The 24606-nt window shown below is 44.7% G+C and overlaps 1 protein-coding gene across 1 annotated transcript in view; it reads left to right on the plus strand.

Annotated features, from left to right (window-relative positions):
* LOC117511792 (NEDD4-like E3 ubiquitin-protein ligase WWP1) overlaps window positions 1–24606 on the plus strand; it is a 143598-nt gene that overhangs the window by 53978 nt on the left and 65014 nt on the right. The window contains 12 exon segments of the mRNA XM_034171695.1: window positions 6205–6619; window positions 6796–6891; window positions 7096–7270; window positions 13379–13433; window positions 16768–16852; window positions 20607–20735; window positions 21026–21098; window positions 21181–21252; window positions 21941–21969; window positions 21971–22027; window positions 22218–22228; window positions 22231–22376. Coding sequence (XP_034027586.1) covers window positions 6205–6619; window positions 6796–6891; window positions 7096–7270; window positions 13379–13433; window positions 16768–16852; window positions 20607–20735; window positions 21026–21098; window positions 21181–21252; window positions 21941–21969; window positions 21971–22027; window positions 22218–22228; window positions 22231–22376 — 1343 coding nt within the window.

Raw genomic sequence — 24606 nt, forward strand, 5'->3', positions numbered from 1 at the left:
CATGTGCATCTTTTACCACCCTGACCTGCTGCACATCCTTTCCAGCTCTGTCCCTTTGTCTGGCCACTCGGTACAAGTCCTTTTCTCCTTCCTTACTATTCAACTTCTTGTACAGCTCGCAATATGCTTTTTCCTTCACTTTTGCCACTTCTCTTTTTGCCTTACACCGCATCTCCTTGTTCTCCTGTCTACTTCATCTCTCCGACTATCCCAAAACGTTTTCGCCAACCTCTTTCTCCTTATGCTTTCCTGGACCTCTTCATTCCACCACCACGTCTCCTTGTCTTTCTTCCACTGTCCAGATGTCATACCCAGTACTGTCCTAGCTGTCTCCCTCACCACATCTGTAGTACTTTTCCAGTTGTCTAAAATTGCTTCCCCTCCAGCCAGTGCTTCTCTCACCTGCTCGCTAAATTTCACACAACAGTCTTCCTCCTTCAGCTTCCACCATCTGATCCTTTGTTGAGCTCTCTTCTTTATCTCTAAAGTCGTCCTACAAACAACCATCCTATGTTGTCTAATGACACTCTTCTGCCACCACCTTACAATCTCTGATTTCTTTTAGCTTGCATCTCCTGTAAAGAATGTAGTCCACCTGTGTGCACCTTCCTCCACTCTTATATGTTACCCTGTGCTCCTCCCTTTTCTTAAAGTAGGTATTCACCACAGCCATTATCCATCCTTTTTGCAAAAATCAACTACCATCTGTCCTTCCCCATTCCTATCCTTGATACCATATCTACCCATTACTTCCTCATCACCTCTGTTCCCTTCACCAACATGCCCATTGAAGTCCGCTCCTATCACCACTCTTTCATGCTTGGGCACACTCTCCACCACCTCATCTAACACACTCCAGAAATGTTCTTTCTCCTTCATCTCACAACCTACCTGTGGGGCATATGCACTGATGATATTCATCATCACCCCCTTCAATTTCCAACTTCACACTCATCATCCTGTCAGACACTCGCTTAACGTCCAACACACTTTTAACATACTCTTCCTTTAAAATGACCCCAACACCATTTCTCTTCCTGTCCTCACCATGGTACAACAACTTGTACCCACCACCGATGCTCCTTCCACTTGGTCTCTTGCACACATAATATTTCTACCTTTCTCCTCTCCATCATATCAGCCAGCTCTCTCCCTTTACCAGTCATACTACCAACATTCAAAGTCCCCACTCTCATTTCCACCCTTCTAGTTTTCTTCTTCTCCCGCTGTTTGTGGAAACGTTCTCCTCCTCTTCTTCATCATCTTCGCCCAGCAGTAGCCCAATTTCCACCGGCACCCTGTTGGGCAACAGCACCGGTGGCGGACGTTGTTAACCTGGGCCGCGACCAATCCTGTATGGAAATTTGATTCCTAGTCTGCATAGTTGGGTTGGCTTTTTTACGCCGGATGCCCTTCCTGACGCAACCCTCCTCATTTATCCGGGCTTCGGACCGGCACTCAGAATGTACTGGCTGCACACCCCATGTGAACACAAATAAACACAGCCTCTGTATGAATGCATCTGAAGCCGTATTAATTTTGATGAAATATTTAATTTAGTTTGTCTTAGTCACTAAAAGTGTACCAGGTTTAAAGTCACATTTTTGAACTTTTTGTATTGCTTTGTTATTCAATATTTCATCAGTGGAATTCAATTTTAATTTAATTGAATTGTAGTCAATGTTTTAATTACTTTTAATATTATAATTATAATTTATAATTATACATTATAATTATTAATTTAATAATCATTTTATATTTTTTATATTTCTGTACAGTATTGATTTTGGACCAGGAACAGTAAAAATTTTGTTTTAGAAATAAGCATACATATGTGTTTAATCTTCTAGGGTGAGAATGTCTTACTTATCACATCTTTCATACATCAGAAACAAGTATGATATGTTCATTCATATTTCCTTTACGGTTTGTATTTATTGTCTGAGTAGATCGACTGCACACTTTTGACCTTTTATTTGGACTTCAAAGCCCTGATCAAATTCAGCTTTTTGTCAATACACAGACTTCCTCCTCTCTCTGTCTTTAAGGGCCCCTTCACACATTACACGAAAGACGCAGAAACCGGAAGAAAATCCGCAAACCAAACAGGAAATGGCGAACCATGAAACATTCCAACTGTTGTCGTGAGGGATGCGCAGTCGCGCAGGCATGCACGATACACTGGAGACGGTTTCGTGCACGCTTGTGCATGTGCATGAACACAGTGCAAGTAGCTGGAATGTGTTGCACCACATCGTGCCTCTGCTGTAGAGAGAGAGAGAGAGAAAAAAAATGAAAACCACACACCATTTAAAAAAACCAACCCCCCCCCCCCCCCAAAAAAACGCAATTTATTGAATCCCTCTTTTCGAGCAGGCAATACATGTGTGAACCGTCTGTTCCTCTGTAGATGACCCATGGTCACAGACGTACAGACATGACAGGAATGAAGCAGTCCACCCTGATCACGTCCACATCTGCTGGCCCGGTGTGTCCAGTCGGCCCCACGCGCGTCCGGCTCGACTTGCGTGTCCTGCGGTGTGCCGCCCACAGGACAGACACCACGTCATGTGGAACAGAGCTCATGTGGGTGCTATGACATTCATATTGCCTGCTGCGTGTTCACATGATCTCACGGTCCGTTTCACCTGGGACAGCCAGTCAATGTGCGCACTGTGTGCTGACTCGCTGCAGCCCATCGCAAAAGAGATATATGTTTTATGTATTTCCATGTGAGGACTGCAAGCAGATGTGTGTCACAGTGGACAGTTGTAAGGTCATGTTCTTCTAAACACAGTACTTTTTCCCCAGCTGTGATGTCCAGAACCGGAGCTCTCAACAGCTGCTCCTGTCTGTGGCCACGCCCCCTGTCCTTTCAGTGCACAGAACAAAGTGTCACTCTCTGTTTCTGTGTTATGTGATCATTTTTTAAAGTTATTTTGTCACGTAGTTATTGTAGTACTTATTTATATACCTCTCCTGGTGGTGGTCTCTGTGTTTTTAATGTGACACGTCGTGTGCACTGAGCTGTCATTTGCAGCTGTCAGTGAGTGTTGGGCCAGTGATCAGCTGTGAGGCGCCTCGCCATGCTGTATGCGCTCAGACGTGGCTGGCCAGTCCCAATCTGTACATGCATTTCAGCATACCATGCAGCTGTGCTTCCCCCGCATGCCACGTGTTGGGGGGGCGCGATGCACACGCCACACGTGTTGGGAGAGCCGACACACTGGCATACCACGTTTGTTGCTTTGCAACGTCACACTCTTGGGGGGCACTGAGACAAAATTCACATCCAGCTCGAAAGTGGTCATTTGCTCACTATTTTTGTGCTAACAGCACGAATGGCACCACATTTTCTAAGTGTCCAGTGAGCAGTGTTGGATGTTCGTGTGTGTCATCTGGAATTTGGCTGACACCTGCCGCGAGAGGGATGGAATGGGCTCTCACAGGGCACTCTGTCTTTTGGCCCCTGGTGTGCGCAAATAGTTGTAGCGACAGGTGTACGAGGCGTTAAGCCCCGGTCACACGACACTAACGAAGCACAGCCAAAATGAAACAAGAAATCTGGACTTGCGTTGACTTTCTGAGACATCGTTTAATCATTGTCCAGCTTCCTTTCTGTAGCTGGTGCTTCGACAGAATTTTCAAACTGTCGAAAATTGTGAACGAATCCTGATGACAACCTCAATTCGTCCATATTTCATTTTACTTTCTGTCATGACGGTTCCTCATCGTTTGCATAGTTCCCGTACCGTCGGGGTTCCGTTTGATTGTTTTACATTTTACAACTTTGTTGTCTCCCCCCCCTCCCGAATGTGGCTGTGGACAGCATAGACTCGCTGCATGAATGATCACACGCTGGCATTTTATTTTGATTTTGTTTTAAAGCATCAAGGTTGCTGTTTGCTTCGTTTTTCTTTTGTTAGTTTCGGTCTTTTATGCACTCTGCACTCGCAGACTTTTCGGTGATGGCAGAAATCCAGGCTCATTCAGTCTACTTCTCGACGATTTGTGGCTTTGGGACTTTTTTCCTTCGTTCAGCTAACGCCGTGTGCCATGTCTTTAGAGGCAGCTCTGATTTTTCAAGAATGACATGCAATTCCTCCTTGATGCGCTAGTCGGCTTCAATTGTGTTATGTGTGAAGGGGGCCTAACATATGTGCGGTTTGAAAGTTGCTTGTAACATGAAATTTGTCATTTTCTCCAACTGCCAAAGCTGAGGTCTGGTGGTCAATAAGGCTGTATTTGTAATTGCATATGTTAACAATTGTGTTTGATTGTTTAATCTGATCAGAATATTATTCACATTTGTAGCTACAATGGTTTATTTTTCATGCAAGCTGTTCATACATTTTTTTCCCTTAAAATTCTACACACTATACCCCATAATGACACTGTCAAAAAGCCTTTTGAGGTTTTGCAAATTTATTAAAAGTTAAAAAACTAAGAAATCACACATACATAAGTGTTTACAGCCTTTGCCATGAAGCTCAAAATTGAGCTCAGGTGCATCCTGTTTCCACTGATCATCCTTAAGATGTTTCTACAGTTTAATTGAAGTCTACCTGGGGTAAATTCAGTTGACTGGACATGATTTGGAAAGGCACACAGCTCTCTACATATAAGGTTCTACAGTTGACAGTGCATTTCAAAGCACAAACCAATCGAGAAGTCAAAGGAATTTTCTGTAGACCTCAGAGACAGGATTGTCTTGAGGCACCAATTTGGGGAAGGGTACGGAAACATTTGTGCTGTTTTGAAGGTCCAAAATGAGCATAGCGACCTCCATCATTCGTAAATGGAAGAAATTCAGATCCACCAGGACTCTTCTAGAGCTGTCTGTTCGGAGAAGTGCCTTAGTCAGGGAGGAGACCACAAACCCAGTGGTCACTCTGTCAAGCCACAGCAGTCCTCTGTGGAGAGAGGAGAAACTTCCAGAAGACAACCATCTCTGCAGCAATCCAGCAAACAGGCCTGTATGGTAGAATGGCCAAACAGAAGCCACTCCTTAGTAAAAGGCACATGTCTGATAAGACAAAGATTGAACTCTTTGGCAGGAATATCCAGGTGTTATGTTTGGAGGAAACCAGGCACCATCTCTACAGTGAAGCATGATGGTTGCAGCATCATGCTGTGGGGATGTTTTTGAGCAGCAGGAACTGGGAGACTAGTGAGGATTGAGGGAAAGATGAATGCAGCAATGTACAGAGACATTCTGGATGAAAACCTGCTCCAGAGCGCTCTTGACCTCAGACTGGGGCGACGGTTCATCTTTCAGCAGGACAATGAGCCTAAGCACACAGTCAGGATATCAAAGGAGTGACTTCAGGATGACTCTGAGAATGTCCTTGAGTGGTTCAGCCAGAGCCCAGACCTGAATCCAATTGAACATCTCTGGAGTGATCTGAAATTGGCTGTGCACCGATGCTCCCCATCCAACCTGACGGCGCTTGAGAGGTGCTGCAAAGAGGAATGGGCAAACCTGCCCAAAGCTAGGTGCACCAATCATGTGACATCATATTCAAGAAGGCTCTAGGCTGTACTTTCTGCCAAAGGTGCATCAACAAAGTATTGAGCAAAGGGTATGAATATATACATGTGATTTTATTCATTTATTTATTTTTTTGCCAAAATTTAAATTAAATTTGCCAAAAAAAAGAAGAAACCCTAAAAACTTTTCATGTCGTTATGGGGTGTTGTGAGAAGAGTTTTGAGGGAAAAATGAATTTACTCCAATTTAGAATAAGGCTCTAACATAACAAAATGTGGATGTTGTGAAATGCTGCGAATACTTTCTGGATGCACTGTACTTAAAAACATCCTGACAAACATGTACCTGAGGCAAGTGCTTGCTTTCAAGAAGTCATTTCATGCTCAAGTTACGAGTTCCTCAAGATATTTCTTCAGGCCTAATGACAGATGTGATGAGGTTACTGGAGCGTCACTGAACAATGTAAATGAAAAGATACTGTTTAAAGTATTCTGGGGAGTATTTTATATTTTTTTCAGAATTTACCATTTATGACTAGTCCTGGGGCTTCAGATAGTACAGATTTATGCTTTTGATTACAATCTTGTCTTGTTAAAATGCCTTTCTTTGAAGTCAGACTTATTCTGATTCATAACTTTGTGATAAATTTAAGTGCTAGTGAGAAAACACTGAGATGGATTCACTTATTTTCTTATTTTTATACTTGTCTACAGTCAATGGAATGTCCTGTGATTATGCACTTGGGCCTTCCTCTGGTCCAGCAGATGATGTGCTGCCCCCTGCAGATAACCATGATGATTGCAGCGAAGATGCTGTCCTGTCAGTCTCGACACCAGATATCACATCACCACCGTTACCGTCGTCTTCTTCGACAGTGTTAATGGCCTCCTCTTCTTCTGCTAATGCTGTTGGTGGTGCTGCTGTCGATGTACCCGCCACCTCCACACCTCAAATGGACACCACCACCACAAGTACATTATCATCATGCACCTCCCCCACACAAAGAGAAAGGAATGTATCAGGAGGAGGTGGTGGTAGCAATAGTAGCAGTGCACCTGTGTCAACAGATGGGGCGAAGCCCAGGCAGCAGACACCCAATACTGGTGGCTCAGATCCTCTGCCACCAGGGTAAAAAACAAAAACACAGACACACACGACTTTACCTTCTAAAGATGTTGCATGTATTTTTTCATTGTACCTTTTATAAGTTAAAAAGCTTCTTAATACATTTTGAAATCAAATGATTGCATGGTGATTCATGACTTGTGCTTTGTTGGTTGGAATTGATGACTTAATTATTTCAGGTGGGAGCAGAGGAAGGACCCACATGGGAGAACATACTATGTAGACCACAACACCAGGACCACCACCTGGGAGAGACCACAGCCTTTACCACCAGGGTCAGTCTCTCTTTCTTTTGCTTCTTTCAGATGAGGATTATGTAATGCTGCTGAGGAAATCTACATGTTGAAGCAGTGGACTTCTTGCCTTTCATACATGCAGAGATAACATCTGCAGCAGGGCTCCACAGTAACATTTGGAAGCACCTGTTAGCCTGTGAATTTTAATCTTGATATTGCTTCCATTTCCTTTCACTCTGCCAGTTGGGAGCGTCGAGTAGATGACCGAGGCAGGATCTATTACGTGGACCACAACACCCGCACCACCACATGGCAGCGCCCGACTATGGAATCGGTCCGCAATTTTGAACAGTGGCAGAGCCAGCGCAGCCAGTTGCAGGGAGCTATGCACCAGTTTAACCAGCGATACCTCTATTCAGTAAGGGGGAAAATAATTGTACACTGAAATGTGTACACGCTTTGTCAGTGCTTGCATTTTTTTTTATAAACATTCCTATCCAACTCTAAATCAAATGGTGGCTCTTCATTATTTTTAGTTATAAAACTTGACATTTTAAAATCCTTTTCAAATTAAACTAGATCTCTTTGATATGCAGCTCAGTGTATATAACACAAAGATTGTTGCTGATGATTACTCAATGACTATGAAATCATGACTAAGCACAACCCCATTTTCTTTGTAATTTTAGAAGACCACTGAAAGGGAATTATGTAGCTTCATCAGCTAAAGTAATTGTGTATTTTTAAATATGAAAAGTGGTTACATAAAGTCCATATTCACAGAGGTTTATACAGTGGGGAAAATAAGTATTTGACCCCCTGTCAGTTTTGCAGGTTTTCCCACCTACAAAGAATGGAGAGGTCTGTAATTTTTATTGTAGGTACACTTCAACTGTGAGAGACAGAATCTAAAAAACAATCCAGAAAATCACATTGTATGATTTTTGTACTTGTTGCCTGTTTAAAAGACACCTGTTCACACACTCAATCAATCACACACCAACCTGTCCACCATAGCCAAGACCAAAGAGCTGTCTAAGGACACCAGGGACAAAACTGTAGACCTGCACAAGGCTGGGATGGACTACAGGACAACAGGCAAGCAGCTTGGTAGAAGACAACAACTGTTATGATTATTTATTAGAAAGTGAAAGAACCACAAGATGACTGTCAATCTCCCTCAGTCTGGGATTTCATGCAAGATCTCACTTTGTGGGGTAAGGATGATTCTGAGAAAGCTCAGAGCTACACAGGAGAACCTGGTCAATGACCTGAAGAGAGCTGGGACCACAGTCACAAAGATTACATTAATAACACATGATGCTGTCATGGTTTAAAGTCCTACAGGGCAGCAAGGTTCCCCTGCTCAACCCAGCACATGTCGAGGCCCATTTGAAGTTCACCAGTGACCATCTGGATGATTCAGAGGAGGCATGGGAGAAGGCCATGTGGTCAGATGAGACCAAAATAGAGCTTTTTGGAATCAACTCCATTTACCATGTTTAGAGGATGAGAACAACCCCAAGAAAACCGTCCCAACCGTGAAGCATGGGGGTGGAAACATCATACTCTGGGGGTGCTCTTCTGCAAAGGCGACAGGATGACTGCACCGTATTGAAGGGAGGATGGATGGGGTCATGTATTGCAAGATTTTGGCAAACAACCTCCTTCCCTCAGTAAGAGCGTTGAAGATGGGTCATGGCTGGGTCTTCCAGCATGACAATGACCCCAAACACACAGCCAAGGCAACTAAGGAGGGGCTCCGTAAGAAGCATTTCAAGGTCCTGGAGTGGCCTGGCCAGTCTCCAGACCTGAACTCAATAGAAAATCTTTGGAGGAAGCTGAAACTCCAAACCTGAAAGATTTGGAGAAGATCTGTTTGGAGGAGTGGACCAAAATCCCTGTTGCAGTGTGGTAAAATTTGGTCAAGAACTACAGGAAACGTCTGACCTCTGTAATGGCAGAAAAATGTTTCTGTACCAGTTGTTAAGCTCTGTTTTTCTAGTGGGTCATATACTTATTTCATCCAATAAAATGCAAATTAATTATTTAAAAATCATACAATGTGATTTTCTGGATTTTTTTTTTTTTTAGATTCTGTCTCTCACAGTTGAAGTGTACCTATAATAAAAATGACAGACCTCTCCATTCTTTGTAGGTGGGAAAACCTGCAAAACTGACAGGGGGTCAAATACTTATTTTCCCCACTGTAGACTTGTCATGGAATGCTTTCATAAAGTGACAATATTAGGATTTCAGTCATTTCTTTGCACTGCTCTGTTTCTGTAGCACAGGGGTTACCAACCCTGTTCCTGGAGGACACCTGTTGTGCATGTTCTCTAATTCTCCCTGTTTCGATCCCAGTCAGTTAACTCTATCGGATGTTCTCAGCCAATCAAGATCTGGAAAACACCCATTTTAAAAAATCAGGTGTGATTTGAGTTGGTAGGCTTGGGAAACATGCAGGGCAGGTGCTCTCCAGGAACAGGGTTGAGGGCCCCTGTTGTAGCAGTATGATTATTCACCATGCATCTTTAATAGAAAACAGACCTAAGAATTTGATGCACAATTTGTTAATTATTTTGGGTTTCATGAAGTCAGAATGTGATTAAAAAAATGTCTGCATACAGGATCTACAATCTGCAGGAGACACCTATTATGTGGTGGAATGTTTCTTTTCCCGTTTCAACTTGACCAGAACCTTGTAGTAGCCAACTGCAAGTTTCTGGCAGAATTCTGGTTGGATGCTGGCCTAGTTCATTAAATATGCCAATTCCCTGGCACAGATGCAACTTTTAATAACAGGCCAGTTGTCAGTTGTTAATCTGCTTTATTCATTCAACAAGGTTTGATGGTTTTGTTTGTTTGTTTGTTTGTTTTTTTTGGTTGGTTGGTTTTTTTGGGGGGAAGGGGGCACTGTTCTTACCGCATCAAAGACCAACATTTCAAATGTGTAACTCTGGTTTGAGGTTTTGCTTCGTAATTCTGATGTAGTTGTCCTGCTTTTTGCTTGATCCACATAGTCTCCTGCAGATTTCAGCTGAGCTTGAAGATGTAGATTTTGGAACACAGGCTACTTTTTGGACAGTAGACTATCGCTTGACTGCAAACTGTGATACTGATATTCCAGCAGCCTCCATTTCGTGGCAGGCCCATGGCTGTGTGGTTCTTGTTGTTGTTGACCATCTAAACTAATTTTCTGTCTTCCAAGTAGGACTTTAAAAGTCCTGTACAGATTTAGACAATTTAGACTTCATCCATCCATTTTCTTCTACTTCATCCGCGGTCGGGTTGCGGGGGCAGCAGCTCAAGCAAAGCTGCCCAGACCTCCCAGTCCACACACACCTCGCCCAGCTCCTCCGAGGGGAACCCCGAGGCGTTCCCAAGTCAGCTGCGAGACGTAGTCCCTCCAGCGTGTCCTGGGTCTTACCCGGGGCTTTCTCCTGATGGGATGTTCCCGGAACACCTCTCCAGTGAGGCGTCCAAGGGGCATCCGAAAAGATGTCTGAGCCACCTTAGCTGGATCCTTTCGACGTGGAGGAGCAGCGGCTCGACTTCTTGCTCCTCCCGAGTGACCGAGCTCCTCACCCTATCTCTAAGGGAGCGCCCAGCCACCCTGCGGAGGAAACTCATCTCGGCCGCTTGTACTTGTGATCTTGTTCTTTCGGTCATGAGCCAGATCTCATGACCATAGGTGAGGGTTGGAACGTAGATCGATTGGTAAATCGAGAGCTTTCCCCCCCTGCTCAGCTCTCTCTTCACCACGACGGTCCGATACAGCGACCGCCTCACTGCAGATGCTGCACCGATCCGTCTGTCGATCTCACGCTCCATCTGTCCCTCTCTCGTGAACAAGACCCCGAGATACTTAAACTCCTCCACTTGAGGCAAGGACACGCCACCGACCTGAAGAGGGCAAAGCACCTTTTTCCGGTCGAGAACCATGGCCACCGATTTGGAGGTGCTGATTTTCATCCCGGACACTTCACACTCGGCTGCCAACCATCCAGTGCACGCAGAAGGTCCTGATTTGATGAAGCCAACAGAACCACATCGTACGCAAACAGAGACGAGATTCTGTGGTTCCCAAACCACAGAAACTCGTCTATCCCCCTCTACACCCTGGCTGCACCGAGAAATTCTGTCCATAAAGGTAATGAACAGAACCGATGACAAAGGGCAGCCCTGGCGGAGGCCGACATGCACTGGAAACAGGCTTGACTTACTACCAGCAATGCGAACCAAGCTCCTGCTGTGGTCGTACAGGGACCGGATAGCCCTTAACAAAGGAGCCCGTACTCCTGGAGCACCCCCCACAGGGCGCCTCGAGGGACGTGGTCGAACGCCTTCTCCAGATCCACAAAACACGTAGACTGGTTGGGCAAACTCCCATGAACCCTCGAGCACCCGATGGAGGGTGTAGAGCTGGTCCAGTGTGCCGCGACCAGGACGAAAACCACACTGCTCTTCCTGAATCCAAGGTTCGACTATCGGTCGAATTCTCCTCTCTAGTACTCTGGAATAGACCTTACTGGGGAGGCTGAGGAGTGTGATCCCCCTGTAGTTGGAACACACCCTCCGGTCCCCCTTCTTAAACAGAGGGATCACCACCCCGGTCTGCCAATCCAGAGGCACTGTCCCCGACCGCCACGCGATGTTGCAGAGATGTGTCAACCAAGACAGTCCCACAACATCCAGAGACTTAAGGTGCTCTGGACGGATTTCATCCAACCCAGGAGCCTTGCCACCGAGTAACTTTCTGACCACCTCAGTGACTTTGGCCTGGGTGATGGATGAGTCCGCCTCTGAGTCCCCAGTCTCTGCTTCCTCTTTGGAAGATGTGACGATGGGATTGAGGAGATCCGCCAGTCGTTCCCAGCAGACCCTCACAATATGTTTGGCCTGCCAGGTCTGACCGGCTTCCTCCCCTCTCAGCGGATCCAACTCACCACCAGGTGGTGATTGGTCGTCAGCTCAGCCCCTCTCTTTACTCGAGTGTCCGAGACACGTGGCCGAAGGTTAGATGATACGACTACAAAGTCGATCATCGACCTCCAGCTCAGGGTGTCCTGGTGCCATGTGCACTTATGGACACCCTTGTGCTTGAACATGGTGTTCGTGATGGACAAACTGTGGCTACCACAGAAGTCCAACAACTGAACACTACTTGGGTTCAGATTGGGGAGGCCGTGCTTCCCGATCACCCCTCTCCAGGTCTCACTGTCGCCGCCCACGTGGGCGTTGAAGTCCCCCAGGAAAACAATGGAGTCCCCATTCGGAGCACTATCTAGTACCCCTCCCAGGGACTCCAAGAAGGTCAGGTACTCTGCACTGCCGCTCAGCTTGTAGGCCGAGACAACAGTGAGAGTCCTGTCCCCAACCCGAAGGTGTAGGGACATGACCCTCTCATTCACCCGGGTGAACACCAACACATGGCAACTGAGCTGGGTAGCAATGAGCAGTGCTACCCCTGCCCACTGCCTCTCCCCGTGGTCAACGCCAGAAAAGTGGAGTGACCAGCCCCTCTCCAGGAGTTGGGTACCAGAGCCCAAGCTGTGCGTGGAGGTGAGCCCGACTATCTCTAGTCAGTACCTCTCAACCTCCCTCACAAGCTCAGGTTCCTTCCCCCCCCCATCGAGGTGACATTCCATGTCCCGACAGCCAGAGGCTGTGAGCACAGACCAGGCCGCCGGGTTACCCACCCTGGAACGACACCCAGTCCTCTCTGCACCCGAACCCCATGGTCCCCTCTGTCGGTGGTAAACCCACAGGAGGGTAGGCCCATGTCGCTCTTTCGGGCTGGGCCCGGCCAGGCCCCGTGGGCTAAGGCCCGACCACCAGGCGCTCGCGCGCGAGCCCCAACCCCAGGCCTGGCTCCCTGGTGGGGCCCCGGCTCCACCGTCCCGGGCGATGTCTGTCCTTGATATTATACTCGTCATGGGAGGTTCTGAACTGCCCTTAGTCTGACCCGTCCCCTCGGACCTGTTTGCCATGAGAGACCCTACCAGGGGCACGACGTCCCAGACAACATAGCTCCTAGGATCATCCGGGTACGCATACTCCCCCACCAGGATAAGGTGGCAGTTCGAGGGGGAGAATTTAGACTTCAGTACAACTGAATTAATAATTTAATTGAACTCTCCCAGGTCTGCCATGAGTGGTCACATGTCCAACCATAATTATCCCAGAAGCTTGTTGGCTATCACAAGTGTTTGGTTAAAATGAAACTCGCTATGGCACTTTGAACCAAATATTAGGTACCGTGTGTATATATATATCAATTCCATATATGTAGAAGCTTGTCATTTCTGCATCATATTTTCTTTATGAAAAGATTATGAAGAAAAGTTTAGCAGTTTTTTCAATTTAGAACATTGCAGTTTGTTTTCTTTAATCTTGTTCTACAATAAATTTGTTAAAAAATGTTTGAATGACCAACATATTCTGAATCTATTCGGCCAAATCTCCATTTTCTTCTCTCAGATCTTACTGAATTGATGTTTACATGTTCCTGCCTCATTTCCAGGCATCTATGATGTCTGCTGAGAATGATCCTCTTGGCCCTCTGCCTCCTGGTTGGGGTGAGTTTACCATCATTAAATCAAACACATTTCTACCTGTGTGTGTGTTGGGGTGATGGAGGGGGGCATAGATAGATGCCTGTGTTTGATCTTCAGTAAACGGAGCTGTATTATTGACCATTTCACTTAACTCTTTACCAACAAGGGTTTCATTCCAAAAGCTGTGAAGAATTTGGTAATTCATGTCATCTACGAGGTCTGTCCACAAAGTATCGGACCTTTTTATTTTTTGCAAAAACCATATGGATTTGAATCACGTGTGATTGCATCAGCCAAGCTTGAACCTTTGTGCGCATGCGTGAGTTTTTTCACGCGTGTCAGTTGCGTCATTCGCCTGTGAGCAGGCTTTGTGTGAGCGCTGGTCCACCCCTCTCGTCGGATTTTTATTGCGAATAAATGTCTGAACGATTTGGAGCTTTGCTGCATCAAATTTTTCCAGAAACTGTGAGAGACCTCCAGGTGGACACCATTCGGAAAATTCAGATGGCTTTCAGGGACAATTTTATGGGGATTACACAGATTAAGGAGTGCTCCAGACGGTTTAAAGACCGCCCACAGCTTCTGAGAGCGTGGCGCACTCCGACAGGCTGACACCCCACTGAAACAACCAGATCATTTCCAACGTGAAGGCTTTGTTGATCCGGGACGTCGTCTGACTTCAATCAATCAATCAATCAATTTTATTTATATAGTGCCAAATCACAACAAACAGTTGCCCCAAGGCGCCAGGAAAAAGAGATGCTGTGGAGGGGAGCAGAGATCAATCACTAATGATTAAATGCAGAGTGGTGCATACAGAGCAAAAAGAGAAAGAAACACTCAGTGCATCATGGGACCCCCCCAGCAGTCTAAGTCTATAGCAGCATAACTAAGGGATGGGTCAGGGTCACCTGATCCAGCCCTAACTATAAGCTTTAGCAAAAAGGAAAGTTTTAAGCCTAATCTTAAAAGTAGAGAAGGTGTCTGTTTCCCTGATCTGAATTGGGAGCTGGTTCCACAGGAGAGGAGCCTGAAAGCTGAAGGCTCTGCCTCCCATTCTACTCTTACAAACCCTAGGAACTACAAGTAAGCCTGCAGTCTGAGAGCGAAGCGCTCCATTGGGGTGATATGGTACTAAGAGGTCCCTAAGATAAGATGGGACCTGATTATTCAAAACCTTATAAGTAAGAAGAAGAATTTTAAATTCTATTCTAGAATTAACAGGAAGCCAATGAAGAGAGGCCAATATGGGTGAGATATGCTCTCTCCTTCTAGTCCCTGCCAGCACTCTAGCTGCAGCATTTTGAATTAACTGAAGGCTTTTCAGAGAACTTTTAGGACAACCTGATAATAATGAATTACAATAGTCCAGCCTAGAGGAAATAAATGCATGAATTAGTTTTTCAGCATCACTCTGAGACAAGACCTTTCTAATTTTAGAGATATTGCACAAATGCAAAAAAGGAGTCCTACATATTTGTTTAATATGCGCATTGAATGTCATATCTTGATCAAAAATGACTCCAAGATTTCTCACAGTATTACTAGAGGTCAGGGTAATGCCATCCAGAGTGAGGATCTGGTTAGACACCATGTTTCTAAGATTTGTGGGGCCAAGTACAATAACTTCAGTTTTATCTGAGTTTAAAAGCAGGAAATTAGAGGGCATCCATGTCTTTATGTCTGTAAGACAATCCTGCAGTTTAGTAAATTGGTGTGTCTCCTCTGGCTTCATGGATAGATAAAGCTGGGTATCATCTGCGTAACAATGAAAATTTAAGCAATGCCGTCTAATAATACTGCCTAAGGGAAACATGTATAAAGTGAATAAAATTGGTCCTAGCACAGAACCTTGTGGAACTCCATAATTAACCTTAGTCTGTGAAGATTCCCCATTTACATGAACAAATTGTAATCTATTAGATAAATATGATTCAAACCACCGCAGCGCAGTGCCTTTAATACCTATGGCATGCTGTAGTCTCTGTAATAAAATTTTATGGTCAACAGTATCAAAAGAAGCACTGAGATCTAACAGAACAAGCACAGAGATGAGTCCACTGTCTGAGACATTGAGACAGAATGCAGAATTCCTCCATTTCTGTCTCAGTGTGCCGAAAAAAAGTGCTGATGTCCACGTCTTCCGCAATTCCTGTGCTAGTCAGAGGACGTCCCGGATAAAACACAGCGTCCAGTTTAGAAATGAACGGCACATTCCACTGTTACAGGAGTTTTTGTCATGGAAAGAGGAGCAGAGGAATTCCGCACGTCGCGGCGGACTCGCATGGCGCAAAGCAACGCCGTGATGAAGCCTCACAGGACATGTTGGGGCATGTCCAGCTCATGTACAATTTCTCGGATAGTCACACGACTAAAAAGCCACCGACAGCCGTCTGAAATCCATCTCAAAGCCGTCCTGTGAGACCAACACGGAGGTGTTTTTGTCCAGCGCAATGAGCGGCACGGTGGCGCATCCGTCCGCTTCTTTTTCCATGAAAAAAAACTCCTGTAACAGTGGAATGTGCCGAAAAAGTGCTGATGTCCACACCTTATGCCTTTTTTGTGGAAGTCAGACGATGTCCCGGATCAACAAAGCCTTCACGTTGGAAATTATCTGTTTGTTTCAGCGGGGTGTCAGCCTGTCAGAGTGCACGCTGTGGGCGGTCTTTAAACCGGCTGGAGCACTCCTTAATCTGTGTAATCCCCATAAAATGGTCCCTGAAAGCCATCTGAATTTTCCGAATGGTGTCCACCTGGAGGTCTCTCACAGTTTCTGGAAAAATTTGATGCAGCAAAGCTCCAAATCGTTCAGACATTTATTCACAATAAAAATCCGACGAGAGGGGTGGACCACTGCTCACACAAAGCCTGCTCACAGGCGACTGACGCAACCGACAGGCGTGAAAAAACTCACGCATGCGCACGAAGGTTCAAGCTTGGCTGATGCAATCACACGTGATTCAAATCCATATGGTTTTTGCAAAAAATAAAAAGGTCCAATACTTTTTGGACAGTCTCGTATAATGTTAAAGTTATTCTGATTTTGTTTGCACAGTTTTGAGTCTTTTCTTTCTTGACCCTTTCATTTTCCAAGTGAAGATTTACTGTTAATCACATTAAAATACTGAAAATTTAGTAAATGATGAAATATGATCACGGGTAGTATTCACAAGCAGGAAAAAGTTGCTCTGGTAACAAAATTGTTGCATTGAATACAGGTCATCGCTTTATTGAGGTAGTTGGGGTTTTAGTTGAGAATGTATGATTGATAGCTGGGTGAAGCGCCAGGTGTTGCGAGACTTGGTGCTCACTCTGTCAAACTGTTTATTTGTTTCTCTGTGTGAATTAACACCAGAGAGGCGTGTGGACTCAAATGACCGAGTGTACTTTGTCAACCATAACACCAAGACAACACAGTGGGAAGACCCTCGAACTCAAGGGTGAGCATAAATTCCACAGTCATTAAAATAGGCATCATAGGTCAAAACTGAAGGTGGAGCACCATTGTGTGGCTGTCCTATATTTGTATCCATCCATTATTTTCACACAGTCAGCTAGTGAGTGTGTATAGCTTAGGAGTTATATTGTTTATCCTGCATGCAAAGTTGAGTCTCACCTCCCTGTGCTGCTTCTTGCACTCACCAGAGCAAGTTCACAAGTTTGCAGAACTGAGCAGTGTGCAATTAAACAATTCATAGAAGAACATTTTAAACATAATAATAACCCATCCATGTTCTGATCCAGTTTATTCCAGTTAAGGGTCACGGGGCGGATGGAGTCTATCTATGAGCATTGGTCCACCCCCCTCGTCGGATTTTCATTGTCAGGGAAATGGCTGAGCGATTGGAGCAGCGCTGAATCAAATTTTTCCAGAAACTGTGAGAGACAGCCAAATGGAAACCATTCGGAAGATTCAGACGGCTTTCGGTGAGGATACTCTGGGCGTCACACAGATTAAGGAGCTTTACAACCAGATTAAAGACGGCCCACAGCATCGGAGGGCGTGCCACTCTCCGAGCGGCCATCGACAGGCTGAAACGACCAGATCATTTCCAAAGTGAAGGCTGTGTTGATCCGCGACGTCGTCTGACTACCAGAGAAATTGCAGAAGAGTTGTACATCAGCACTTTGCTGCACGTTCCACTGTTACAGGAGATTTTGTAATGAAAGACGTGTGGAGGAATTCGCGCGTCGGGACAGAGCCGCAATGGCGCACAACAAAAAGGACGTCCGTGTTGGAAACCATTCAGAAGATTCAGACGGTTTTCGGTGGCTTTTCAGTTGAGTGAGTATCCGAGAAATTGTGTAACAGCTGGGCATGTCACAGCTTGTCCTGTGAGACTTCCAACACGGACGTGCTTTTTGTTGTGCCCCATTGCGGCTCCGTCCCAATGCGCAATTCCTCCGCACGTCTTTCATTACAAAATCTCCTGTAACAGTGGAATGTGCCGCAAAAGTGCTGATGTCCAACTCTTCTGCAATTTCTGTGGTAGTCAGTCGACGTCCCGGATCAACACAGCCTTCACTTTGGAAATGAGCTGGTCGTTTCAGCCTGTCAATGGCCGCTCGGAGCGCGGCGCGCCCTCTGTCGCTGTGGGCCGTCTTTAATCCGGTTGTAATGCTCCTTAATCTGTGTGATGCCCAGAGTATCCTCACTTAAAGCCGTCTGAATCTTCCAAATGTTTTCCACCTGGCTGTCTTTCACAGTTTCTGGAAAATTTTGATTCAGCGCTGCTCCAATCGCCATTTCCCTGACAATGAAAATCCGACGAGGGGGGTGGACCAGTGCTCACTCAAAGCCTGCCCACAGGCGAATGACGCAACCGACAGGCGTGAAAAAACTCATGCATACGCATGAAGGTTCAAGCTTGGCTGATGCAAGCGCATATGATTCAAATCCATATAGTTTTTTTAAAAAAATTAAAAAGGTCTGATAGTTTTCTAACAGACCTCGTACAGTGCATCCGGAAAGTATTCACAGAGAATAAATTTACAAAATAAAAAAAACCCACATTATTTTTCATCTTGTCATTGTGGGGTGTTGTGAGATGAATTTGAGGGAAAAGAATAGGGCTGAAACGATTAGTCGAGTAACTCGAATAATTTGATTATAAAAATGCTCAAGGAAAATCCTGTGCCTCGAAGCGTCGTTTAACGTTGTAGTGCATATGCCTGTGTGTGGCACTGCAATGTCCGCAGAAAAATAAAAACAGAAGAAGACTGGAGCATAACAGCTAATCAAATTAGTAATGATAGCTGCCGCTTTACAATGTGACACATAGAGTAATATAAAGCCTTTAAGAGAAAGATGGTCCACGCTGATCATCTGAAATAGACTTACTGTGCATTTAAAGCGAAGCAGTGTATTTGTCTATTTTTAAAAAACACACGGTCTGCTCTATGTGGGGAGGGACTATTGACCCAGTGGCCAGCTGCTGTCTCTCTCTGCCCATTGTCAGGGGCTATCAGACCAGGCGAGTCACAGCTCTGTCCCCGGCCACTCTTTCTGTGTTTCCCTCAGACTCCCACTGAATGTTTGACTTTTTAATTTTGCTTTTTTGGGCAACACACAACACTTCACAAACACGGTAACTTAAATAAAATAATAATAAAAAAAACTGACTGCGAGGCTGCATGTTCAACCTCCATCTGAAATGCATCTGCTGAATTGCAGAGAAAGAGGGATAAAATAAAAAAATCACGCAGGGATCTGTCCATGAGCCTTTATAAAAAAGAACAAAATTTAAAAATGGTTCAATTTTACAAGCTGAAGAAAACAAAACAGAAAGCCACATCCCATCGCCATTTCAGCAAAATGCCAACACTTTGGCACAAGGACATTGTACCATTGCTTAGAGAGAGCCCTGGACTATTGATGTTGTTTAAAAACGCAAAAGTACTTTTTACTCGATTAATCACCAGAATAATCGATAGAATACTGGATTACAAAAATAAACGATAGCTGCAGCCCTAAAAAAGAATGAATTTCCTCCATGTGGAATAAGGCTGTACATAAGAAATGTGGAAAAATGAAGCGCATGAGTACTTTCTAGCTGTGAACAAACACGTTCACAGTCTCACTTACACCTACGGTCAAGTTAGTCACCCACTCACCTAACCTGTGTGTCTTTGGATGTGGGAGGAAGCCAGAACACCCAAGGGAACCCATGCAAACACAGGGAAAACATGCAAACTCTACACAGAAAGGACCAGGCTGGAAGCAAACCTGGGACCTTCTCACTGCAAGGCAACAGTGCTAACCACCATCCACACTGATGCTGCCTGCTCATAATAATAATAATAATAAGCAGCAGTAGCTTTGATGCTCACCTTACGTAGGCTTTGGAATTAAAAAAAATCTGACACAGGCTCATTTTAACATACAGTACATGAAACTACAACCACTCCTATTCCCAATTAACATTGTCTGTGTTGTGATAATAATATTAATTGCAGCAAGGAACCCTCACATTTCCAGCAGATGGCAGACAGCTATATGGTGTATGACATAAGCAAAACAAAGTTGCTTTTTGGATTGATAAGTTCAACTCAAACTACACTGCCCTTCAGTGGCCTGCAATTAGCAGAAAGGCTTACAAGCAACTTGATAGGCCTGTTTGTCTTTATTTTGCATTTTGAAAGATGCCAACATCGCCTCAAGTAAAATGTTCACTGGTCCTCACCCGTATCTATCAAGAACCCGACTATCAGTAGTTTTCATGGTTTTGTTGACCAACGGTTTTCTGCACTCACTTCACTCATTCGCCAATCCTATGTGTGCCAGAAAAAAAATTTAAAATCCGTTTTATTACATATCCTGTTAACGTGGATATATGTACAAGATGATGGCATTTGCTGTTTTTTCAATTTACGGTATTAACAAACTGGATTCCTTTCTGTCTATTCAGGGGGCATTCACATGTATGTCCTTTCTATCTATTCTATCCATATAATCTATTCTATTTATATTTGTTTAAAAAATTAATAAATGTTTATATTGTTTATCAGGCTAACTAAGCATTAACGATCTTAAACCAAGTGCTTTGACCCAGAAAGGTAAAATATTCAAAAGAATTATTGTTGAAAGTGAAGATGTGTGTCATAGTTGTCTGAGACCATCTTCAGACAATTTTAAATCTTTTTAATGTTTAACTACAACATTGAATTATCTTATTTTGATTTGTGTGTATGCAGGCTACAGAATGAAGACCCGCTACCGGAAGGCTGGGAGATCCGGTACACAAGGGAAGGCGTTCGCTATTTTGTTGATCACAACACCCGGACAACCACTTTCAGTGACCCGCGCACTGGAAAGTCCTCTGTGTATGAATATCTTTCAAAACAAGTCATCTTTTCATGTGTTCAGAGTTGCTTCTACAAACATGGGCCAAAAATGTTTCCTTTATTAGAGCTTGTACGAATTCATAGAAGAAAGAACGAGAACATAATGTAAGAAAAAAAGTTTTGACCAAATAGAAATCTGCATTTTGGTATAAACTACCAGACCACTCAAATAAGGTTATGGAAAATGTGCTCTGTTAAGGAGAAAATACTTCATTTACTGACAGTATTCATGCTCCAATTCACATTTTGAATTCATTTGTTCTCCTCAGCACCAAAGGCCCTCAGATTGCTTATGAACGCAGCTTCCGTTGGAAGCTTGCACAATTTCGCTACTTGTGCCAGGTAAGCCGCCTTTCGGTCTTCTCTTACTGTGGCTGTTCACGTCTTCCCCACAGTATATCTAATTTGTCATTTATTTCCACAGTCCAATGCTCTCCCTAGTCATGTGAAGATCAATGTGGCCCGACAGACACTGTTTGAAGACTCTTTCCAGCAAGTAAGCAGGTCCCTCCATGTCTGTTAGAATTTCCACTACTGTCACACAGCATACATAGTATTGTAATTCAAGGGCAGAGATACAACCGCAGCTTTCACACAGAGTAATTACGGACCTGTTGGAATGCATTTCTCATCCAATCTCTGTCCTGTGTCACTTACAAAAAGGTCTGCATATAATTTAACTTTCACATTATAGTGTCTTTCTGATACAACATTATCAGCAAATGCTGAGTATAAGGTTGTGGTACTGAATCATTGCTTTAATTTAAGGGTACTTGAATCCAAATCTGAGTATCAGTGCAACTGTTTCACGCACAGTTTTATTTTTTTCTTTATTTCGTTGACCAATCAGGAAATTCACAGCCCAGAACTTATTTCAAGAATAATGTATGGCTCCAGTTTTTTTTATTTTAAATCATTCATTAAGAAAAATAAAGTGTGTAACAGTGTATGCTAAATCTAACAACTGATGAATTTATACTGTAGGCTTCAGTTGCTGTGTTTAGAAAGGCTGTGCATTCAACAGCTTCTGCATCACCAGTCACAGATTCACAGTAGAGTCACAGAAAGCCTCATAAAAAGAAATCCACTGCAATATACATTCAGGTTTTACAGAATGTGCATGCAAAAATCGAGCCTGTTGAGCCTGATAGAGGTGCTGAAAGATCTCACTTGTTGTTTATTAGATTATGGCCCTGAAGCCTTACGACCTAAGGAGCGACTCTATGCATCTTCAGAGGTGAGAGGGTCTAGACATACGGCGGCTTAGCCAGGTAATCATATTGATGGAGTATCTGACGTTTAGAGGAAGGCACAAAGCCAAACACCTGATGCCCTCTCCTCTCTCTTTCTCCATCATCCATCCACATTCACCACGCTCACTTGAATTCACAAATGTCTTATCACTTGTCATCTTCCTTCCCTTCTCCCCCCTCTCTTCTGACTTGGTCGCTCAACTCACAGAGAGTGGTTCTTTTGCTGTCACATGAGGTGTTGAACCCCATGTACTGTCTGTTTGAGTATGCTGGCAAGAGCAACTATTGTCTGCAGATCAATCCAGCCTCAACTATTAATCCTGACCACCTCTCCTACTTCTGCTTCATCGGGCGTTTCATTGCAATGGTGAGTTGATGAGTTGCTTGCAGAGGGGAAGTGACTGCCTGTACAATCAAAAGAAAGTTCAGGAAACGCGGACACTAAACTTTAGAGCATTTAAACATATTTGCTACTCAGTGAAATGGAAATCGCCACCCAGTGGTTAAATACATTACTGTGCAAACAGGTTGCATTTTAATATTTAGTACTAAAGTAGTTGCTATTGTTTATTAACACTATTATTAGAGAACATTGAATCAGTTGTCAGGGGTGGGTAACAATGCCCATTTGAGAGCCAAGACTTTGAGCATTCCTTTCCACTGCAGGTCTTCAGGGGTCATTTCTGTAGTGATGAACTGAGAAACGAAGTGGAAAAATTAGCTGCATTGGGTTGAAAATATCAGTGTCGTTGTGATTTGTTCTGATCTCATTTTATTCTCCATGTTCTATTTCATTCCTACTGACCGCCAGAGGGCAGTGCTTAGCACCTGGGTAACTACATGTGCACAGCACAGAGAGGTCGAGAATGTATACCAACAAAGTCACGCTATTGGATGTGAACTGGGTGATGTCACTGGTTGTCTTTACCAGACGTAGCCAGCACTCGTTTCTTTTCTACATTCTCACATTCTGAAGAGGATGAGAATGCATTTGTCTACGATTGCCGCTCTCGCTTGTAGCCTCGTAAACCACTTCGGTTGGAGCTACGAACACTGCACATGTCCTCCAGAGGCTGCAAGACACGGCTTCACCATTTTGTATTCTTCAGATTCGCCTGTCGTGAGTTCACTAGCTGCTAGCCGCTAAGCCTGGCGGCAGTGCAGACGTCAATGCTTCAAAGAGTGGAAAACACTCACGGCAAGCCCAACACAGTACACTACACTGGTTCTGATACACACACGACTTCTTAGTTAACAGGGTTAGTGACACAGCTAAACAAATAGCCAGACTTCATCGAAACAACACAGCTGATGTGTTGCCGTGAGTGTTTCCCACTCCTTGAAGTACTTTCGTCTACGCTGCCGCCATTTTATTAAAGTTCAACAGCTCCACAAGCAGCTGCTGTTGTCGTTGATGTAGGTGATTCCCGTTATTAGGAGCAATTGCGACGACCTGTCTCTGGTTAAACTGTTTTGTATTTTTTCTGCTGAGAGTGATTCACGCTCCGTGCATTGTGTTAGCATTTATGCTGTGAGTTATTCACGCTCCATGTCTTGTGTTACCTCTGGCTGTGAGTGATTCACACTCCGTGCCTTGTGTTACCTCTGGCTGTGAGTGATTCACGCTCCGTGCCTTGTGTTATGGCTGTGGCTGTGAGTGATTCACGCTCCGTGCCTTGTGTTATGGCTGTGGCTGTGAGTTATTCACGCTCCATGCCTTGTGTTACCTCTGGCTGTGAGTGATTCACGCTCCGTGCCTTGTGTTACCTCTGGCTGTGAGTGATTCACGCTCCGTGCCTTGTGTTATGGCTGTGGCTGTGAGTGATTCACGCTCCGTGCCTTGTGTTAGTACTTACACTGTGTGTGATTCACGCTTTGTATTGCTATCTGTAACCATCAGGGCTTGTGTTAGCCATCTGCACGCAGTTCAAAATGATGCCAGGGACTTTGTTGCATGGCTGTAGTACCTGTTTGGCTCCTTTGAGCCCAGGAGATGGACATATGTTTGCCCCTCGTGTCTTGGGATCGGACACCTGAGGGGAAGCCCTGACTGACGATGCCTGCCCTTAATTGTTGCCAGTATACCACTAGCAGAGAGGTCTGCTAGACTTGCGGCACTGGAAGTGGATGCCCAGTGGGACTTTGGCCTCCAGCCCTAGGAAGGAACCAAAGCTCTGTAAACGCCCACATGCAAAGGCCTCTTCTGCTAAGAAAGTTACTCATGACTGTGCTTTGGCTGAAAAGGTTGAAACATTGACTTCTGAGTTTGCTCAGATTAAGTCCTTACTTCTGAATCTACAGCCGAGGGACGCTGTAACAGTTCCTGTTGTCCCGAATGAGGCTGATCAGACCGATGTAGTACTCAGCAGGAAGAAGATGCCATATTATTGCTGCGGACTGATTCCTTGTACGTGACAAGTGATACAAACTGTGTTTAGGACCAGGATGAGAGGAGTCTCTCTCCAAGCCATTCATTGGTGTGCTCTTACGCCTCTGAGGCAGAGTCCCTGCCGCAAACCAGACCGGGACTATACTTTGTCCAGCAAGCTGTTCAGTTGGCTTTATCCAGGCTCGGGATCGACAATCCCCCTGCGGAA

The sequence above is a fragment of the Thalassophryne amazonica genome, chromosome 1 (assembly GCF_902500255.1).
Source record: "Thalassophryne amazonica chromosome 1, fThaAma1.1, whole genome shotgun sequence".
Classification (NCBI taxonomy): Eukaryota; Metazoa; Chordata; class Actinopteri; order Batrachoidiformes; family Batrachoididae; genus Thalassophryne; species Thalassophryne amazonica.